This window comes from Mytilus edulis, chromosome 4, assembly GCF_963676685.1.
Source record: "Mytilus edulis chromosome 4, xbMytEdul2.2, whole genome shotgun sequence".
Lineage (NCBI taxonomy): Eukaryota > Metazoa > Mollusca > Bivalvia > Mytilida > Mytilidae > Mytilus > Mytilus edulis.
Window position 1 is genome coordinate 39,257,557 of NC_092347.1, and position 21,058 is coordinate 39,278,614.

A 21,058-nucleotide genomic window follows, 5' to 3' on the forward strand; every position below is an offset into this window, starting at 1 on the left:
ATTGAAATTTCTCTCAATACTTTAAAAATTTGCAAAGCCGCGGGGCTATTAGTGATTGAGCAAATTCATTTTACGCCTGCCTATGGTCACCGACTTTATATATATATATTGACCTTTAAATGTCTTGTTGTTTTTATTTGTGCAGTTTCGTTGCTGTCCAATTGAAGCATATATCTTACATATTTTTTGACTCATAGTTACACTGAAAATTTGAATATAAACAATGATTAAATAAGAAGATGTGATATGGCTCAAGGGGGGGAATCTACGTCATCACGCAGGGTGTCGGTGATTGAAATTGGACCACCATTTTGTCGCTTCAAGGTAAGAATTTTACTTATTATGCCAGTTATATGAGGGTTATGATTATACAAAATAGTCCACCAAAGACTATATAAAGTAGGAAAATAAATGAGCCATCGCTCAATATTATTGGTTATCTCAATTTTGCAAACACTTCGATACCAGTTTTAGGAATTAGGTCAACATGCAGGATATCGGCAAATTTTTTCATAACAACATCTTGATTATCAAGAACCGCCTACTTTATCAACAAATGAACATGTCCGAATTCTTTATTGTACTCGGGGAAAATACTTGTTACTCACAAATATCCGTCATTATGGTCGAAAAACGTCTTATTTTTAAAAAATGGAAAAAGGATGTCGGCAACACATCGAATATCGAAGGATGTCGGGGACACACTATAAATATATACTATTTTTAACACATACGTTAATCAACATGTGACTAGATCTAATTTAAAACTAATGACAAGCCGCAAATCAAATTTAAACTTGTGCAGGCGGAAACGATCGCGAATACAATCTGATGTTGAACAGAGGACCAACAGGGCCATGCATACGATTGTTTGTAGATCAACTTCAAAACGACATGTTACATGAAATGGAACATGAAATAAAGGATCCCCCAAAAAATGACAAACTGCAAGAATTGATAGCACTTGCTCCTGTAGTTCTTCCGTATTCTAATGTGTGGTTGAACAACGTGTAGTTATATAAGATTGCTTTTTTAATCTGGTTTCTGGGTGGAATGCCTTTACCAGCATAGTTTCCCATGAGATCTTTTTGTACTGTAGAGACATAAAAGTTCGATTAAAAAGCCAAATTAACTACGGTATCATCTGCAAGTAAAATGTAACGAAACGCACGTCTGGCGTATAAAATTTTAAACCTGATACTTTTTGTTAGCTATTATTAGTGAATTTCTCTGTCCTATATTTTCTCCCATTTTTTTGTAATGTAATCCTGTCAGGTAACATCGTCATTTTAATGTTAAATTTATCATTGCCATTAAAGTGGAAGGTATTGCATGTCACAAAACCAGGTTCAATCCACCATTTTTTTTATCCTTAAAATGTCCTGTACCAAGTCAGAAAAATTGCCATTGTTATATAATAGCTTGTTTCTGTGTTTGTTACATTTTATGTTGTATTTCTGTTGTGTCGTTGTTTTCCTCTTATATTTGATGCGTTTCCCTAAGTTTTAGTTTGTAACCCGGATTTGTTTTTATTTCTCGATTGATGAATTTCGAACTGCGGTATACTACTGTTGCCTTTACTAAACACCCGGTAGATGTAGGGCCAAATGAAATGTCATATATATATATATATATATATAATGTCTAAAAATAGCAACAATCAACATTCAATCTATTTAAGCGTGGATCAGTTTGTGAAAATAAACTGATACAGTTACTGAATTAAAATTATATAAATGTCTAAGAATATAACTTAAACACACTAAGTAATACATTAAAAAGTTCTATTAGATGTTAAATAGAAATACGCAATATTTCGCTAAACAAATTAGCTTCATCAGGCGTGTGCATCTCTCAAGGTGAAATCGGATGCATGACAAAAAAATATTTTTGTAGCTAAATCTATACAAGAGTTGAGGAAAAGTGTAACATATTGATTGATGTTGCATAAAATATGTTTGTAGCTACAACTACATGAACTTGGAATAAAAGTTTAACACATTTATAGATGTTCGATTAATCCAATATCTCTCTCTTTTATGTCTTTCTTGTGTATCCCAATTTTGATTTTTCTCAATGATTTGAAATGTGACGTTTTCAAAATCATGTCCTGCTCTTAAAAGGTGTCTTGTAATTGGGCAGTTCCTTTGTTTTGTATAAAATGACCGATGGTTATTTAGTCGGATGTTAAATGGTGTTTCTGTTTCACCAACATATTGTATTTTGCAAGTTCCACACGTTAGAACATAAATGCAATTTTGCGTTTTGCAATTTGATGTTATGAATATGTTGTATTTTTATTTGTGACTGTGCTGACGAATTGGGTTTCGATAGTGGCGACTCTGCAGCACTTACAATTGCCCCTTCCGCATGGTGTATAACCTCCGATTGTTGATATCTCCTGTTTAGATACTTTGGATGTTATTAGAATATCTTTGAGGTTTTTGTGTCTGCGGTAAGCTATAACGGGAGGTGATGGAAAAATCTCTTTTAAGGAAGGATCATTTTCAATAAGTCGCCAGTGTTTGTGGACAATTGATGAAAGATTTGTCAGGTCAGGATGAAAGCTAACAACAAACGGGATTTTATTTGTCTGGGCCGTCTTTTCTTTGTATTCAAGTAGGTTTGTTCGGTCTTTTTCTTTTGCTTTACCGAAAGCTTCTGAAATATTTTTGTTCTTATAACCTCTTGATTTAAGTTGCTGTCTGAGTTGCCCCAAACGATGGTTTAATTTTGATTCCGATGAACAAATCCGTTTTAACCTGATAGCTTGGCTGTACGGAATGCTCCGGGAGCAGTGTTTCGGGTGGCAACTCTTTGGAGAGAGAAATTGGTGTTTATCAGTTTTTTTGGTGTGAAGGTCGGTTGTCATTACTACGTTTTTTTAAAGTTATGGTGGTGTCGAGAAACGCAATTTTCTCATTTGAAACTTCAGATGTGAACTTTATCGATTGATGAAAGTTGTTACAGAAATCGAGAAATTCTTGCAGACGTTCTGCAGTTTCGTTCCATTTGATGTCGATGTCATCAATATAACGGAGTCAAGACAAGGGTTTGTATGGTACATTCGAAAAGATGCGTTCTTCGAGACTCCCCATGAAAATGTTGGCAAAAGAAGGTGCCATTTTGGTTTCCATACTGGTACCGTCAACCTGCAAGTAGTGCTGGTCGTTGAATACAAAATTGTTGTTTTCCAGCACTAGTCGCAGCAACTGAACCAGACAGTCTGTTGGGGGATGTTTATCCTTACGATATATATATATAGTATAAAGTAAACTCATCATAGACACCAGGACTAAATTTTATATATACGCCAGACGCGCGTTTCGTCTACAAAAGACTCATCAGTGACGCTCGAATCCCAAAAAGTTTTAAAAAAGCCAAATAAAGTACGAAGTTGAAGAGCATTGAGATCCAAAATTCCTAAAAGTGTTGCCAAATACAGCTAAGGTAATCTATGCCTGAGGTAGAAAAGCCTTATTATTTTAAAAAAAGTCACAATTTTGTAAACAGTTAATTTATAAATAAAAAGACTTGGTCCAATAATTGACCCCTGTGGGACCCCTGGCTTAGGCTGAAACGAAATCTGACTTTCACCTTCTAAAACTTTTTTTTTCTCGAATATTTACAAACATTGAATCCTGAAATTGAGTGCATGAAATGGAAGCAAGCAAGGAACACTAATCCTGTTTTTTTTTTATCGTATCTTTATTATGGTTGATATATAATCAAACTTTAAGGACACTTACATTATTAATATATTAGTGTGTCCCCGACATCCTTCGATATTCGATGTGTTGCCGACATTCTTTTTCCATTTTAAAAAAAATAAGACGTTTTTCGACCATAATGACGGATATTTGTGAGTAACAATTATTTCCCGAGTGCAATAAAGAATTCGGACATGTTCATTTGTTGATAAAGTAGGCGGTTCTTGATAATCAAGATGTTGTTATGAAAAAATTTGCCGATATCCTGCATGTTGACCTAATTCCTAAAACTGGTATTGAAGTGTTTGCAAAATTGAGATAACCAATAATATTGAGCGATGGCTCATTTATTTTCCTACTTTATATAGTCTTTGGTGGACTATTTTGTATAATCATAACCCTCATATAACTGACATAATAAGTAAAATTCTTACCTTGAAGCGACAAGATGGTGGTCCTATTTCAATCGCCGACACCCTGCGTGATGACGTAGATCCCCCCCCCCCCCTTGTGGCTGCCATTGAGACAATTTTACACCAGAGAGCAAAAAACGCTAAACTTAGCAGTATCAGTCTCCGCACGACCTTTAACAATGAACAAAACTCATACTGCATGGCCAACTGTAAAAATGAATTTGACATATAAAAAAGATATAAAAACAGTTCAAAACCCTCAGTACAGGTAACTTGGAAAATCAGTGTTGGGAACTAGGTGATCATGGACTACTTGAACAGTCACCAAGGTTCATTCTAAATTGCAAGCTAATTTGATTTTCTATAATCTTTTTTTAAATTAGTGCGACTGTAATACAAATAAGAGGTTTAGCTAGCTTTAAAACCAGATTTAATGTACATGTAAGAAATGCCGATACCATGTCAGGAATAAAACAGTTGTCATCCATTCATTTGATGTGTTAGAGCTATTGATTTTGTCATTTGGTTAGGGACTTTCCGATTAGAATTTTCCTCGGTGTTCGGTAATTTTGTTATTTTACTCTATTCCGTAACTGAATTATTTTTATTAGCCATTGTGTAGATGTTTTCTCATACAAATTGATATTTAATGTACGGAGTCTCTTCATATACCTGTAGACATTTTATATGCCCTGTACAGAAAATTTGTTTTAAGATTGTACAAGTATATCGTTTATGAATAGAATGCTTCATTTTGTAAATTTATTTGGGGTGTAAAAGCGTTGATCGAAGTATATTTTGTATGAAGTTCAGAAGAAATTTCGAAAAAAAAAGGCATTCAATTGAATACTTATAATTATATTTTTTAGCTAGGATCATGAAACACGATTTCTATCAAGTGTTTCTTTTATTTACCAGTGTGTTTTATTGTGGATGCTCGCGTCATCATGAATGCTACATTTCATTTTGATATGAATGTTTAATTCATGATACTGCTAGATTGCTGTTAGCCAATCAAAATAAAGTATTATAATGAAACATACATGTAATGGATCTATTTTATTACCAGACAAGTATTTCATGATTATTTGATAATCTAAGACTGTATTTTTGATAATTTGATTATCTTGTTTAAATTTTTTTTTTATGATCTTTGTTTCTATTGCCAAGTTGGAGTTTTAATGATTTCAGATATTATATGGTAGAAAGTTTAAACAATATCACTTTTTTAATTTTCATTTTAAAAGAAGAACTGAATGAGCCACGAAATCAATAATATCGTGTAAAATGTAAATTGTTCAATTTGTATTTGGTATCTATCATATTCTTATGCTTTACTTATGTTCATACAATGCTGTTTACTGATTTCGGAATAATAAGCGATCGGCAACATTCAAATTACACTATTATTGTAATTGATTTGTTCTGTATTTGGTGAACATTTAATTTATGGATCATTATTATTTAATCAGTAGCATTGACTGAGGGTCTGGATGGAAGGGGAGGGGTCTGTTAAACATTTAATTTTCACATCTATTCTAATTTTTTCTCTATTCTTCAAAAAATTTACCCCTTTTTTCTCTAATCTTCAAAATTCATAAATGCAGCCTGATTCCATTGAAACTTAAATAAGAAATAAGATAAAACGTCTGTTTGTGTAACAAAGCAAATGTTTGCGTTATATCGTAAATTCATGCATTACAACGCAACGCAAACATAGGAAGAAAACATACAAATAAATGTGCGTTTCCGTATGTTAGTCAAATTCAAAAGTTAGAACATTTGTTTTCCGTCGATCTTTATTGAAATTACAAAGAACATACATTTCTATTTCCGTTTACAAGTTATACCTTATATACAAATACTATTAAGAAGAGATGTAAAATCATTGGCAATTTTTGTGACCCTTTTATGCAGAAAAATGGGTTTTTTTTCGGTTTACGATCATAGGACTGTTAAAAGAGGAGCTATATGTAGATAGGACCTTTAAAAAAATTATGAATGTAAAACTATTAATAAATCTTCTGAATAGAGTAATACATAAACTACACATATTTGTGATACAGAATTTACTCAAAATTGTCCAAAATCTGCTCTTCGGGTCTAGGCAGAAACAAACTTCTGTATTACTTTAATTGTCAATATTCACACTGAAATCCCGATGAATATGCAGTAATGCTAGTAACTGTCGTTCATTGTTGATCGTACATTTTTTTTCAACATACTTAGTACACTGATAGATCTCCATGGTAGCACTCGCGAGATGTTATGAACCAGCGTACGTGTTCGGCATCGAGCGACCTCCCAATTGAATTCATCCAAATCACATGCCAGGTCAGTTTCGTATGTCTCAGATAATGTTGAGATTTGTTCGTTTGTTATGTTTCTTACAACACGATGGAGCAGATACAGCGCAAAGAAGCGACTCCACTCTCCAGTTCCCTTATCATATCATATGGTCTATGAACGCAAAAAATAATGAGACTTTCCAATACTGTTTTGGCGTGTTTGCAGGGTGATTGGTTCTGGTAGTCTGTCGACCACATCGCCTCGGCATATTTTCAACGATATCGATGGGTTCTGATAATTCTAACGCCGATTGGTACATCTCATTCCAAACTGATGAACCGTGTACTGTAATATGTGCTCCAAAAACTACATGTCTTAGACTGAGTATTACAAATTCAAATCTAGTAAAAGATACAAGTTACTGTCCGATTTTTTCCTAATCTCCAACGAAACTTTTATTTTGAAACCAAATGCCGTTATTTAATGATATTTCATCAATTAAAAAAGTGACAACATAAGTGTTAAACTTTCCTTTAACATTCAATCTATAAATTTTTATTTGCCATTTTTTTTTTGCATGCCGAATTTTTTTGCATGCCGAATCGATATGCACGCAACTGCGTGTTAGCGTATAGGTAGCTACGCGCCTGTGACAGAAATATTGCAATAAGCTCACAAGTGACATATTCTTAGGCAGTTTTAAACTTTTTTTTAATTCCCATTTCAGGTATTGCAAATGAGGTTTTATTAGAATTTGGATCTTTAGATCCGTCCGTATATATTTTTAAAAACTGGCGGTACTGCGTATCAATCATGAAGTTACTTTCACTTCGAATTAAGTGTGGATTATCCTTTTTCGAGATGAGATTTTAGAGTTGTGTACATACACTGGGTTTCGTCAAATGCCAAGAGGGTGTTGGGAAGTATTTATATTTATATATTTGGTTAATATCTACATCATGTTGATTAATCATATCTTTTGAAACAATAACATATGGTTTTTTATTCTGTTTTATTACCCTGGAGTAGCAAAGAAAAGCTGACTTTTTTGCTAAACTTTCCTTGGTTGGATGGTTGTCCTCATGACTAGGTATGTTTAAAAACGATTTTGTAATAAGGCACTGACTATGTTCTTCGTAGGGTGGGTCACCCATTTCTTCTTGCAGTCCACTTGTGGCTACATTTTTTTTTATATGTACCGGTACAAATTCGAAGTGCTTGACTTTGCACCCGGTCCAGTATTTTCTTTACGGAATGGGAGGCGGAATTATATACTTCACATCCGTAGTCTATTTTAGATCTTATAAATGCAATATATATGTTACTAGGAGAATGGCTGTTTGCTTCCCACTTAGTACCTGTTAGAAGTTTCTTGCAATTTAAGACTTTACTGCATTTTGCCTCTATATATTGTATATGTTTTAACCAAGTCAATTTACTATCGATATAATTATATACATCATTAATTTTAAATTGATAGCACAAAAAATTGTTTGTGCACATTATAATTATATTGAGTGCACCACATATATATATTAAGCGTAGACTATATATTTTCTCTGCATAGGTCTTTGAAAAAGCTCCTTACATTTTGAAGTATTAATTCGATTTGATTGGTTTGCCAAATATTTTTTTTATAAATATTGTATTTATTTTGTGTAATAGATTAAATGTATACGTGAAGTGTATTTCTACTCTTTTTTTGTTTGTTTATATGACTTTTAGATAGAGTTATTTTATTTAAATTGACCGTTATTTTTTCTGTTTGAATTGTTTTATACGAGTTATTTGACGCTCTTTATCTTGCTGTTTAGTGTGAACAGAGGCTCCGTGTTGAATGCCGTCTTTTTTACCTATAGAAATGTTTTCTTTTTACACATTGTGACTTAGATGGATAGTTGTCTCATTGGAACCCCATCCCACATTTTCCTATTTCTATGGTGTTTTTGTTTACACTTATCCGTTATGTGCTGGTGAATTTTTTGAAGAGTATAAACTCTTCCTTTATTTAGAATGTTCAATTTGATACCATAATTAATGGAATAAGTCTAAAATCACCTAATACTGTTTTTATTTTTCACAGTAATTCTTTATGATTTAGCACCCCTTTAGTCTTCTTTTCTTTATTATATGTTTTGCTCATTTTTTACTATTCTGTATATTTGGTAATTTTTGTCTATTCTGTAAACCCCATCCAGACCATTTTTACCTGATACAGGACGAACAGAATAACTAGCAGCAGAACGGAAAATCAGTGCACTAGACAATATATGATAGGGCATTAAAACGAACCACACTGATTTACCGGTTCCTCTCAGATATAACTGATATTAATTTCCACATAAATTTTATCAAACTCCAATGAGACTATTATTGTAAGTGCAAGAGCGCTTGCGATTATTAGATTTAAACTTTAATTATATGAGGGCGTTAGCCTCGAATATATGAAACGGCTACATCTGATTTATATAGGAGTAATAAACAAATATTTTATATTACCTTTTGTTCTGAAATGAGCAATAAGTCTTTACAAAACAGGAATGGTGTCATTATCGCAAATTTTCCAGATGCAGTAACATTTTCAGATGATATTTGATTGTTATTTATTTGGAATGAAGTCTATTTTGTCTCTCATCAAACTTTTAAATTTATACCTTATCACTGCTTTAGTAATGCTGTATTATGTCTTTTTCCTGGTTTATTTGCTTTAAAATCGTAACCTTTTTTGCTGATAAATGATAACACTTCGTTGTAAATATGTATTTAGATACACCTGGAGGTTGTTAGTCCGAATTGATATATCTAATTTGCACCAAGATATTATTAGCAATGCAGCATTATTGATTTCAAAAATTAAGGATGGGGATCTTTCAGAGTATCTGGTTTTCATTTTTGACGAGAATGTCCCACTTTTAAATTTTACGGAGAGATACACAAAAATGCAAAATTCTGACCTACTTGCATTTTTGTGCAATTGTGGTATACCACTGTTCAAAAGTCGTTTATCGATTGAGAGAAAACAAATCCGGGCAACAAACTAAAAGCGAGGAAAACCACACAAACTATTAGATAAAAAACCGACGGAACAGCAGAAACACTGGAATGCAAAAAACAAACAGACTTTATCTGAAAAAAGATGGGTTGAACCTGGTTGTATGGCTAACCAAACCTCATGCTTATATGGCAATAATGTTAAATTAAACAAACGCAAGATCAACTCTGCACAGAGAAACGCATGTATACCGCAGAATAACAACTGCCATCTTCCTTTAACAACAACACAGTACACACAAGCAGTGACGTATTTTTGTAATGTATATATAATTTTGAAATTCATACAATTATATGAAACGAGATCCAAAAAATTATAACTATTTTCACACTTTTCAAATAATTATCATGATTATGACGGTCTTGAAAGGCTTTTCTAGATTAATGCTATAACGACGTAATAAGTATTTTGACTAACACAACACTTTATCCACGGAAAATGAAAATAAACTCAACTGAACTGGCACATAATTTGTTTAAAATTAGTTATAGTATTGTAAGTATTTATAAGAACACCCATGGAACTCTGATAATATGATTTTGAGTAAAGATTTTTTTTTTATTTTGATTATTGCTATTGTGTAATATATATTTGCACCTTCGACTTTAAAGTCAAGTATACCTTTTATCTGAGTATACATTTCTATGTGGGCATAGGAATTTGAAGATACTTTCGAGAGATACAATATATTTGACATTTTATACAAATACGAATTGATCGGACTGCGAATATTTATTGAATTTATCATCGAGCGTTTAAAAGGTGCCTTGCACTTATCTCTTTTAGTTGTCCTATTCGATGTCAACCGTCTATTCCAACAAAAAATACCACATTGATAAATATAAATTGTTTAAATATTTATCGTCCTAAAATTTATTGCAATATCTTATACTGGATATAAGAAAACAAATGTAGTATTTTAAGCCGTTTTCAGAGAGATTTCATTATTTATTTGCAAGCCATCAGATGTTCATTAGGTTCATTTACAATATTTCCCATTCCAAAAATCTCCAATCATTTCAATTGAAAACATATATAATAAATCTTCCAATAAAATACTGTTTTGGAATTATACACTGTCTTTCATAGCGATATCAACTTTCGCTAAATATTTTATATATGATGTTGATATTTATATTAGATGAGAAGAGAAATATTACATAATTCTACAAGAATTTAGCTTAATGAGTAGAAGATGGCTTTTGGTCAAAGATTTTTCCTCTTGAGCATTGTTGCTTTGAAGACTTTAGGTAAGACTAACAAAAGATAACTCATCATATTGCTTAAAGCATAGATGCTTTATGTACATGTCTTAGATTTGGTAAGACGTAATTCAACAGGATATAAATACATATAGTACGGATTACAAATGTGTCGAGGTTTGTGATTGGATAACAACACAGAGACGTCAGTATATATTCAGGAAACAGCCGGGGTATATACGACGTTTTTATCCCCAATTGGAACCTCAAAAACGTCATCATAACACCCGGTTACTATGTGACATAGTCATGAGCTATCAGAATGTTAGAGGCTCATAGAGGGAAAATAATGACGTGCTTCAGTTAATAATACATTTTTGATCACGCAATTTACACTTTTAATACTTTAATTTAATGTTAAAAGTGTTATTATAAATTATTACATACATGGTAAAATTATGTTCACAGTAAATTAGAAATATCATCACGTATGCCGAACATATCAGGTTGGGTTTTTCAATATATATGTGTTGTCAACAAATACCTGCACTGGAAAATAACATTAAGTCAGGGGTAATCCGACTTAATGTTATTTTCGGCTCAGGGGCTATAAACTCTAAGGCGGGAATGTCACAGTATATATCCTGTCTGAGACCTGAATAACATATAACATGTACATTCTATTGTGTTTAGTTATTTTGAATAAAACAGACTTTTCATTTTTTCCGTCTCAGGTTTTTTGGACAACGATATTTATTAAAAAAAAAATCCACTCTTCCGTTTTTTCTGTTAAAATGAAATTGTCGTTCTCTTAAGAGAAAACGGGATTTTTTGTGATAAAAAATGTCCCGTTAATAATTTGAACCTAAAATAAAGATTTAAGATGCCTGATTTCAAATTGGTCTTTAATTTAAAGCTGTCATTTTTTCCCATTTTTTTATTTACACAGTATAATCGTTTTTCTGAGAAATATATGAAATCATTGTATATCAATTTCTTTTCTCTCACTGCAATCAACGACAATTAGTTATATCTTTACAACTGAGTACTTGCTAGGAATATTTGTGGCGTCATTCTGATTTGATTGTGAGAGTAGTCTTATTATAAACACTTCTGTTACTAACCTGATTAACGTTTCCTCTTATTTAAATTGAATTGAAAAAGTATGCCATAGCAAATTAATTTTTAAAAGGTAAACGAGATTTTAGTTCTTTCCCGCAAAGTAGAAAGGGATTAATATAAGTTGCAATAAGTTGTTTCCTAATCCACTATAAATAAATATGTGTTAACTAATTGAAATTTTAGTTCTTTCCCTGTTGCTTTCAATGTTTGTTTTAATGCTTGGTGCACTGTTTGTCTTTTCGTCGTTTTTTTCTTTTCTTGTCTTTTTTTTTTTAAGCACCTTAGGACAAATATTTTATCCTCTCTTTTTTATTTTATACATTTTCCTGTCTAACTCTGCATGAACTGGATTGGTTTATATTTATCATTTTATAGGACTGGTAATTGAAAATACATTTACAACACCAAACATTGGAACAAAGGATTTTTTTCACGTCGTCGATTTTTGGCAGTATGTTGTTGATGTCAACAAATATGGTCTTGATTTAAGTGGAATTACGACGCTAACATTTGAGGTGAAAGCGTGTGGAGAGGCTTCAATTGTCATGTCAAATTCAGAAGTTGGAGACCCCAAAAAGCCCATGTATAATTTTATCATTGGTGGCGAGAATAATACAAAATCAGCTATTAGAAGACGCTTGGATAATTCCCTTACTGGGACGAGCCAGCGAATGATCCTTTTCCCAACTTCTGATGTTTGTAAATGTGATGAGTACCGACCATTTTGAATCAGTGCCATAAACGGAGAACTAAGGATAGGAAAAGGACGTATCGTTGGTATGGATGCTATAGCTGGGTTTAACTACCCTCATTTTACAGTAAGAGGCATAGGAATATACACAAATCAGGAATATATAGGAGAATGGAAGGTACAGATAGAAGGTAAAATTGTTTCATTTTATTAATTTCTCAATCGCTTCAGTACAAAAGTTATTGTTTATCATATTTCAAATCCAAAAAAAATTTAGAAAAGAATTTGTAATTTTTGTTCTTTGAAGAATGCAATTGAGATCGAAATTGATTTTCTGACGGACTGTCCAGCATTCAAACAACAGCGACAAGTAGTGTTATATTCTTTTTTTAAATATACGTAATAAGTTCAAAATTCAAAATACAGTAAAATCGGTTTATTTGGCTTCTGTCTTGTGACCCTGGAAAAATATGCAATATTGTGGCTTTAAATAATTTATAATAACTGCTATAATTAAATCCATATTATTGCATTTTATTTTATCTAGGGTACCCGCATCATAGATTCACGTTTAGCTCCTTTCATCTACCGAATAAGTGCTTATCATTATAAAGACTTACAGTTTATAGAAAAAGTAAAATTAGAAAAACACAGAACTCCAAGGAACATTCTAAAAGCAATTATCAGCAAAAGTGCTATTTGAATGTTCGTTGTATGTTGTCCACACAATACTTAAATATAGTTCGAAATTACTTAAAATATTCTTTCATTTTTTTTCCATGAGTGATTTCATCTCATTGATTAGTTAGCAATTTTGAATATCGAACCAACTACTAAATCAATTACAACAATTGCTTACACCCACTTCAATAGAACTTCGGTGGACAGATGTCTCATTGGCTTTCATACCACATCTTCTTATTTTATATTGCTAGCGGACGGTTGAACATAAAATTTTAAAATAACAAACAGGCCGCTAAAAAGTGTCAAAACCAATAACACGATAACATGCAAAACTTCACTCGTCTTATGGAAAAATAGAAAAATATCAACAGTAAAAAAATGCCGGTGACGTTACTGATTTAAAAGTAATTCCTAAACATTAATCGTACAATTTAAAAAACATATTTGCTTAACTGTGTTATGGTACCTTTAATAACTATTATTAGCACTGTACTACTGTTGCCTTTATTTATTATATTCATTATTAATATAAAAAAAAAATAAACAAAACCAAAAACCAAAAATCGACATTACGCTTTGAATAGTGGTTGTTCGTTTCTATTCATTTTTTAACAAGACTGCATTCGACAGTTAGATCATTCATTTGATCATTACGAACTTAAATATCCGATCATGTATTTGAATATGTTTTTTTTTCAGTTTTGAACAAACTATTTGATGGTAATTTCCTCCAATGTTCAACAAACTATAAAGTAGTCCTGGACATTTTACTCTCAAAGAAAACATCATTGTTGCAATGTGCTATCATGTGTGATATGCTACCCTCATGCATTGGACATAATTACCATTACCAAAGGTAGGTTTTGTTTATTTTTATTGTCATTCTTCCAAATTATTTCAACAACTAAAAAAAAGGATACTGGTATTAAGTACTTCAGATATTTCGCATACAATACCAAAATTCTAAACAGAAATGAAATAAGACATATTTCATTCCTTTGAAGAGAGCGGAGTGCTAGACCCGACAGAAAACGGGGTATAGGATTTTTAGATACATTATACACGATTTGAAATTCCTATTAATATTGTAAATAGGAGGTAGCACTGTGGATTTATTTATTTTCTTGGGTACCAATTTTCGTGTATTGAGGAAAACTTGCATTTTCGTAGATATTTGATTTCGTGGGATAAGAAAAGTCTGCATATAATCATGCAGCAAATTTGTGATGTGTTGAACATTTAAATTCGTGGTTACCTTGTACCCATGAAATCAATGAAAATTGGTATCCAACGAATAAAAATGAATCCAGAGTATATAGATTACAATTTGTTCTACTGCTGTTACTTTTATACTATTGTTACATTTAAGGTGGTACCTAACACTACAGGTAGATAACTCTGTAAAGTCAGCTAAACGTTTTAATTACGTTGTGTTGTAAAAGGAATATTAAGCTTTTCAATGATCAAAATTGGTGTTTGTCAAGCTGCTATATAACCAGTGTAATTTTTCTGACAAAACAGTTGGTTCAAAATTTTTGAAATTTTTATATTTTCCTTAAAGGGTCAAAGTAAATACTTTGACAAAATTTTATGAAAATTAAACGAGCCAAATAAATTTTAGTGAAAGTGTTGGGTACCACCTTAATTAGCCAATTTATTGTGGATTCTTCATTAATCGTCAGGCACTTTTTTTTTATAGTTTTAGCTGAATGACTAAATGTTACATCAACATACACATATGCGACGAACTTAAAAAAACGCATTACACATTTATACGGAGCCCAGTTTACGTGATTGTTCCTAAATTACTACTATTCATGCCTAGAAAAATTCATACCTTAACTACCGAAGGTTATTCAACATAACGGATTATTGAAGTCGCAGAAACTTCTTAAATTACCATTTGGAAACTAAAAAAAAATTCTTGGTGAAACAATTCTCTCAATACATACCCACACTTAAATCAGTAAACAATTACAAATATTGCATTTTCATATTGCCGAGACTGTGTTATGAAAATGTAGATCAGGCCATCATAATACTGTACGTAGGAATACGTGAACGTGCTATTGATATTAAAATTTCACGTCACAAACTCGAAACAACAATGGTACAGCAGACATAATTCATTGATAACTACTCAGGACTAGATCAATACGGGATGACAACGTCACGCCATTTTTTTTTATTACGCAACGTAACTTGCGAGACATCGATAAGGCCACAACGTCAGCTGATAAATAAGTCGTCGAATGTTATAGCTGACAGATTAACGCTATAAATGTTTCCCTTATACTTAAATACTAATTAAAGAATCTCTTGCAGCAAAAAATATTTTAAGTCCTAAGGTTTAAAGTGCATAATTGACAAAAAATGCCGTAATGGATATGGCAAATCAGAAGGTACAAATCAGAACTCTAAGCATGCCCAACAGAACGGTTTCATCTTGCTATCAATCATTTGGGCGTCGGTAAGAGGAAGTCACTACTATCCGTAAGTTAGGGAAAAACCAGGGTTTCAGTGCATACCACATGAGTTGAACATAAAAGATGATATAATCAATTCAAGTTTCAAAATTTAGTTTACAATGAAGTAAAGCATGACATTTATATTTAAGCATTTAATTTACAAGTATTGCATATTGGAAAATGAGAACTAAAAAGAATAAGATAGTGTTGCATTTGTCATGGTCGTCAATATATATATATAACAGTTTCCATGTAGAATTTGTGAAAACTACAGAATGAAATAGCCACGAGAACACATTTTTTCTAAATCTCTTGGAAATTGGTACCATCCAAAATAAATTAAAAAAAATATAATTGATTGAGAAACGTGACTTTTTTCACATATCGCCACTGTCTTCCAGGAGGGTCTGAATAGGGTTAACAAATAGGACGAAAATATGGTGAAAAATAACAGATTGAGGTTAATGAAATGCTAAATATAACGAATGAAGAAAAATGGGCAAACATTATAGTAGTTATAAAGTAAAGAGAAACATAGGCAAGCATAAACAAAAGTATTAAACAATAGAGAAAAAATTAACAAAAGTGAACATATACAAAATAGAGAAAAATGACATATAATTAATTAATACAGAACAGAAGTACCCCTTGCCCCAACAAGACCGTCATAGTTCAAATTGACTTTATTATATTAGTCCTTTATATTCTAACCAAACAAACACCAGTAGAAATATATCTCTTTAATGTAAACACCCTTTACACATGTATCTACTTAACAAAAAGTCTGAATTTCAAAAAAAAATAGGAAGACACATTTTTTGAATATTGTCGAAAAATCACGTTGAAATTCTTTCAGTCGTGGACGTAACGATTATGAAATAAGATAGTTTAAAGAAAGATTCAAAAACTATAAAAATATCTATAACTCAAATTATTTGTGATTTAATTTATTAGTTTCAGTTGCGAACAACTAGCATTCAGTCCTGGACATGGTATTATAACAGAGATTCCAAAGAAACAAGAAGACGGTTGGGAATTTTATACAAAATGTTACAAATACAATCGTGCATGTCTTTGGTGTTACTTCTGATGGTGTTTATCTTCATCTCTGAGTTTGGTGTTACTTCTGATGGTTTTCGTCTTCCTCTCTGAGTTTGGTGTTACTTCTGATGGTTTTCGTCTTCCTCTCTGAGTTTGGTGTTACTTCTGATGGTGTTCGTCTTCATTTCTGAGTTTGATGATACTTCTGATGGTGTTCGTCTTCATCTCTGAGTTTGGTGTTACTTCTGATGGTTTTCATCTTCATCTCTGAGTTTGGTATTACTTCTGATGGTTTTCGTCTTCCTCTCTGAGTTTGGTGTTACTTCTGATGGTTTTCGTCTTCCTCTCTGAGTTTGGTGTTACTTCTGATGGTCTTCGTCTCCATCTCTGAGTTTGATGTTACTTCTGATGGTGTTCGTCTTCATCTCTGAGTTTGGTGTTACTTCTGATGGTTTTCATCTTCATCTCTTAGTTTGATGTTACTTCTGATGGTTTTCATTTTCATCTCTGAGTTTGGTGTTACTTCTGATGGTTTTCATCTTCATCTCTGAGTTTGGTGTTACTTCTGATGGTTTTCATCTTCATCTCTGAGTTTGGTGTTACTTCTGATGGTTTTCATCTTCATCTCTGAGTTTGGTGTTACTTCTGATGGTTTTCGTCTTCCTCTCTGAGTTTGGTGTTACTTCTGATGGTCTTCGTCTTCATCTCTGAGTTTGATGTTACTTCTGATGGTGTTCGTCTTCATCTCTGAGTTTGGTGTTACTTCTGATGGTTTTCATCTTCATCTCTTAGTTTGATGTTACTTCTGATGGTTTTCATTTTCATCTCTGAGTTTGGTGTTACTTCTGATGGTTTTCATCTTCATCTCTGAGTTTGGTGTTACTTTTGATGGTTTTCATCTTCCTCTCTGAGTTTGGTGTTACTTCTGATGGTGTTCGTCTTCATCTCTGAGTTTGATGTTACTTCTGATGGTTTTCGTCTTCCTCTCTGAGTTTGGTGTTACTTCTGATGGTGTTCGTCTTCATCTCTGAGTTTGGTGTTACTTCTGATGGTTTTCATCTTCATCTCTTAGTTTGATGTTACTTCTGATGGTTTTCATTTTCATCTCTGAGTTTGGTGTTACTTCTGATGGTTTTCATCTTCATCTCTGAGTTTGGTGTTACTTTTGATGGTTTTCATCTTCCTCTCTGAGTTTGGTGTTACTTCTGATGGTGTTCGTCTTCATCTCTGAGTTTGATGTTACTTCTGATGGTTTTCGTCTTCCTCTCTGAGTTTGGTGTTACTTCTGATAGTGTTCGTCTTCATCTCTGAGTTTGGTGTTACTTCTGATGGTTTTCATCTTCATCTCTGAGCTTTGTGTTACTTCTGATGGTTTTCATCTTCATCTCTTAGATAAATGTTACTTCTGATGGTGTTCGTCTTCATCTCTTTTTGTTGGTGTTTGGTGTTACTTCTAGTGAATGGGTATTTGTTTATATGATTAGGTGTAACTTCACTCGACTTGGTGTCACTTCTAAATGATAAATGTTACTTCTGACAGGTTGGTTCTTCCTTTTCGAGACTGAGTGTCAGTAGGTATGGTATTAATTGTGGATGATGAATGTTACTTCTAACGGGCTGTTGCTACTTCTTGAGACTGAGTGTCAGTCGACATGGTTTTACTTCTGGATTCTGAATGTAGCTTCTATCTTCAAGACTGAGTGTCGGTCAAAATTGTGTTACCTCTGGACAATGGATATATTTTTACGAGTTTATGCTACTGCTGGAGACCGAACTTACTTCTTTTTTTATGAATAAATGATACTTCTGGTCGTCTGGTGTTATTTTGTCGATTCAATCATTGAAGTTACATACTTCCAGGGTTGAAGAGTGTCAAAGAAAAAGTTCAGTAAACAGTGCGATTCTATTCACATCTAGATGGGTGTTTAATAATATAGACATACTTTTCCACATCTAGGTATTTATTAGATAAAAAGACAGGTATAACTTACATCACATATAAATAAGAAGATGTGATGTAAGTGCCAATGAGAAAACCCTCCATCCAAGTCACAATGTATTAAAAGTCAATGATTATAGAATACATGTAAACCTGTATGGCTTTCAACACGGAGCCTTGTCACGAAATAAAAAGCAAGGTATAGAGGAGCACATAATGACTATAGAAAAACAATTTAAACAGCAACACCAACGGTTTAAACTATATAAAACACGAGAAATGAGACACACATATGCACCGCACTTACAAACTAAAATCCCTGAACAACAGGCTCCTGACATAGGATAGATGCATAAAAATGCATCGGGTTTTAACTTTTTAACCGTCCCAATCCTTACTTTGGAAATTAGTGTAACATTAATTTGGTCAAAATAATTAAGCAAAAACAGGCAAACATACACTGAACGAATAAGTTTGATCTTTGTGACAATATAACTACAATATTAAAACATAGAAACTGCAGTTATGAATAAAAATGGGAATACAATGGTGTACGCTTGTGCGCAGCTTTAACAAATAAGTTGAATCAGCTAGCAAAGTTGCGGCAAGGCATAAGCATGAAGTTTGGTATGTAGGAAATAAATCGCTGGAAATTGATTTAATGATGTTCGCTTGTCATGCTTTTGGAAGTTTGTCAGATTTTCGGGAACATTTCATTTTATCTTTTTGAATGCCTTAACAATTTTAGCCCATTTTCCTTTTTATAAATCTTGTAGATGCATCATTATAATTCATCTGAAAAAGTCTTAAAATTCTTTGTTATTTTCTAATAGTTTTTGACAACATAAACTTATTAATGATAAAGTCAAGAGAGACCATTTCCCACAAAAATTTCAATGGCTAATTCTCGAAAACAAGCCCATTGCCCCATATATTTTTTGGGGTTTTATTTTTTGTTCATTTATTAATCAATAAATACTTGTGTTATGAAAAGTTTTTTATTTTGAAACTGAGTAGCGAACTTCCTTAATGTAAGTCGAATTTACTTACTAAGTCGACAGGACATATTATTTTAGAGTATATTTCATGGCGAATAAACTCTTTATAGATACCAGGATTTTTGAAATTTTATATTTACGCCACACGCGAGTTTCGTCTACAAAAGACTCATCAGTGAGACTCGAATAAAAAAAATGTTAAAAAGACCAAACAAAGTACGAAGGTAGAAAAGCCTTAGTATTTCAAAAATTCTATGTTTTGTTAACAGTAAATTTATAATTATGAACATATCAATGTTAACTCAAGTCAACACAAAAGTGCTGCTACTGGGTTCGTGATACCCTCGGGAATAAAACTTCACCAACCGTGGCATCGACCCAGTGGTTATGTTGTTATGTTAGTCATTGCAAAGGTTTTTCAACAGATTCCATATTTCTTTCAGATCTTTTGGCAGCACTACCGTCTGCAAAACTCAAACGTTTTTCAAATGTTTCTGAATTAATCCGTGCTCAGTACAATGAGCAATTTTATTCAGAGCATCCAGTTTTTTATATTTACGTTACGACATGTTAAATCCGTACTTTCAATCTTCGGATTTAGTATGTTTTTACATTCATATTTGTACATATGTCCAGCACTAAGTGATTGTGCACTATAAAACGGAATTTCCTTTTCGAAAACTATACAATCTAAGACGCTGTAATAATATTCTTTGTATTTTTTAACACAGACATATCGTATGGATCAACTCATTTGTGATAGTGTCTAAAAAATTACGGATTGTCTTTCCTCATCACTGGGATATGTTAACACCATACAATGGGGAAGAGGGTATGTTACAGCTGAAAATGGGAAATTGATAATTGGGAATTAGAAATCGTCCTGTTTGTCATATATTTTAGTGTGAAGTCGTCCATCTGTGTCAATATTGAGGAAAAAATATCAAGATATGTATCAGTCTTCCTTGTATCAGTTGTATCATTAATTTCCAGTTCACTGGGATATATGAGATGCAAGTATTGGCTGAAATATGGGTTATTCAGTGACATCATCAATATATCTGAAAGTAAAATTAAAGAATTTCGCAAGGTGTTTTTTATGCCCAATTTATGGGCATTCTGTTTTCCGGTCTTTGCGTCCGTCCGACCGTCCGTTCGTTTGTTCGACCGTTCATTCGTCCGTTCATCCGTCTGTTCCGTTTCAGGTTAAAGTTTTTGGTCAAGGTAGTTTTTAATGATGGTGAAAACCAATCAACTTGAAACTTGTTGCAAAATTGCAGAGATTGTGAGATTGTGATCTAAGATTAAGCAGTAGATCTTTAGAATTTTTGAGAATCCACATCTGGTTAACACCATTTGAAGAATGTCTCTGATCACAATATTTTTGAAGGCCATCTTTTTTTGTAGAAAGAATATTAGTCAGTTCTTTACAAAAATGTTTAGAATAGT

At 32.6% G+C, this 21,058-nt stretch overlaps 1 protein-coding gene across 1 annotated transcript; it reads left to right on the forward strand.

Annotated features, from left to right (window-relative positions):
- Positions 1–12,169: 12,169 nt before the first annotated feature.
- Positions 12,170–16,993, forward strand: LOC139518436 (uncharacterized). Its single transcript, XM_071309976.1, has 3 exons — positions 12,170–12,670; positions 13,863–14,019; positions 16,586–16,993. The coding sequence occupies exons 1-3, from the start codon at positions 12,568–12,570 to the stop codon at positions 16,719–16,721; spliced, it is 396 nt and encodes a 131-aa protein (XP_071166077.1). The 5' UTR covers positions 12,170–12,567; the 3' UTR covers positions 16,722–16,993.
- Positions 16,994–21,058: the final 4,065 nt, after the last annotated feature.

Bases quoted from the DNA above. Each gene is read 5' to 3' on its own strand.
- LOC139518436 (XM_071309976.1), top strand. From the start codon at position 12,568: ATGGATGCTATAGCTGGGTTTAACTACCCTCATTTTACAGTAAGAGGC. The intron at 12,671-13,862 runs GTAAAATTGTTT...TTTTTTTTTCAG, and splicing joins ATGGAAGGTACAGATAGAAG to TTTTGAACAAACTATTTGAT. The intron at 14,020-16,585 runs GTAGGTTTTGTT...TTAATTTATTAG, and splicing joins CATAATTACCATTACCAAAG to TTTCAGTTGCGAACAACTAG.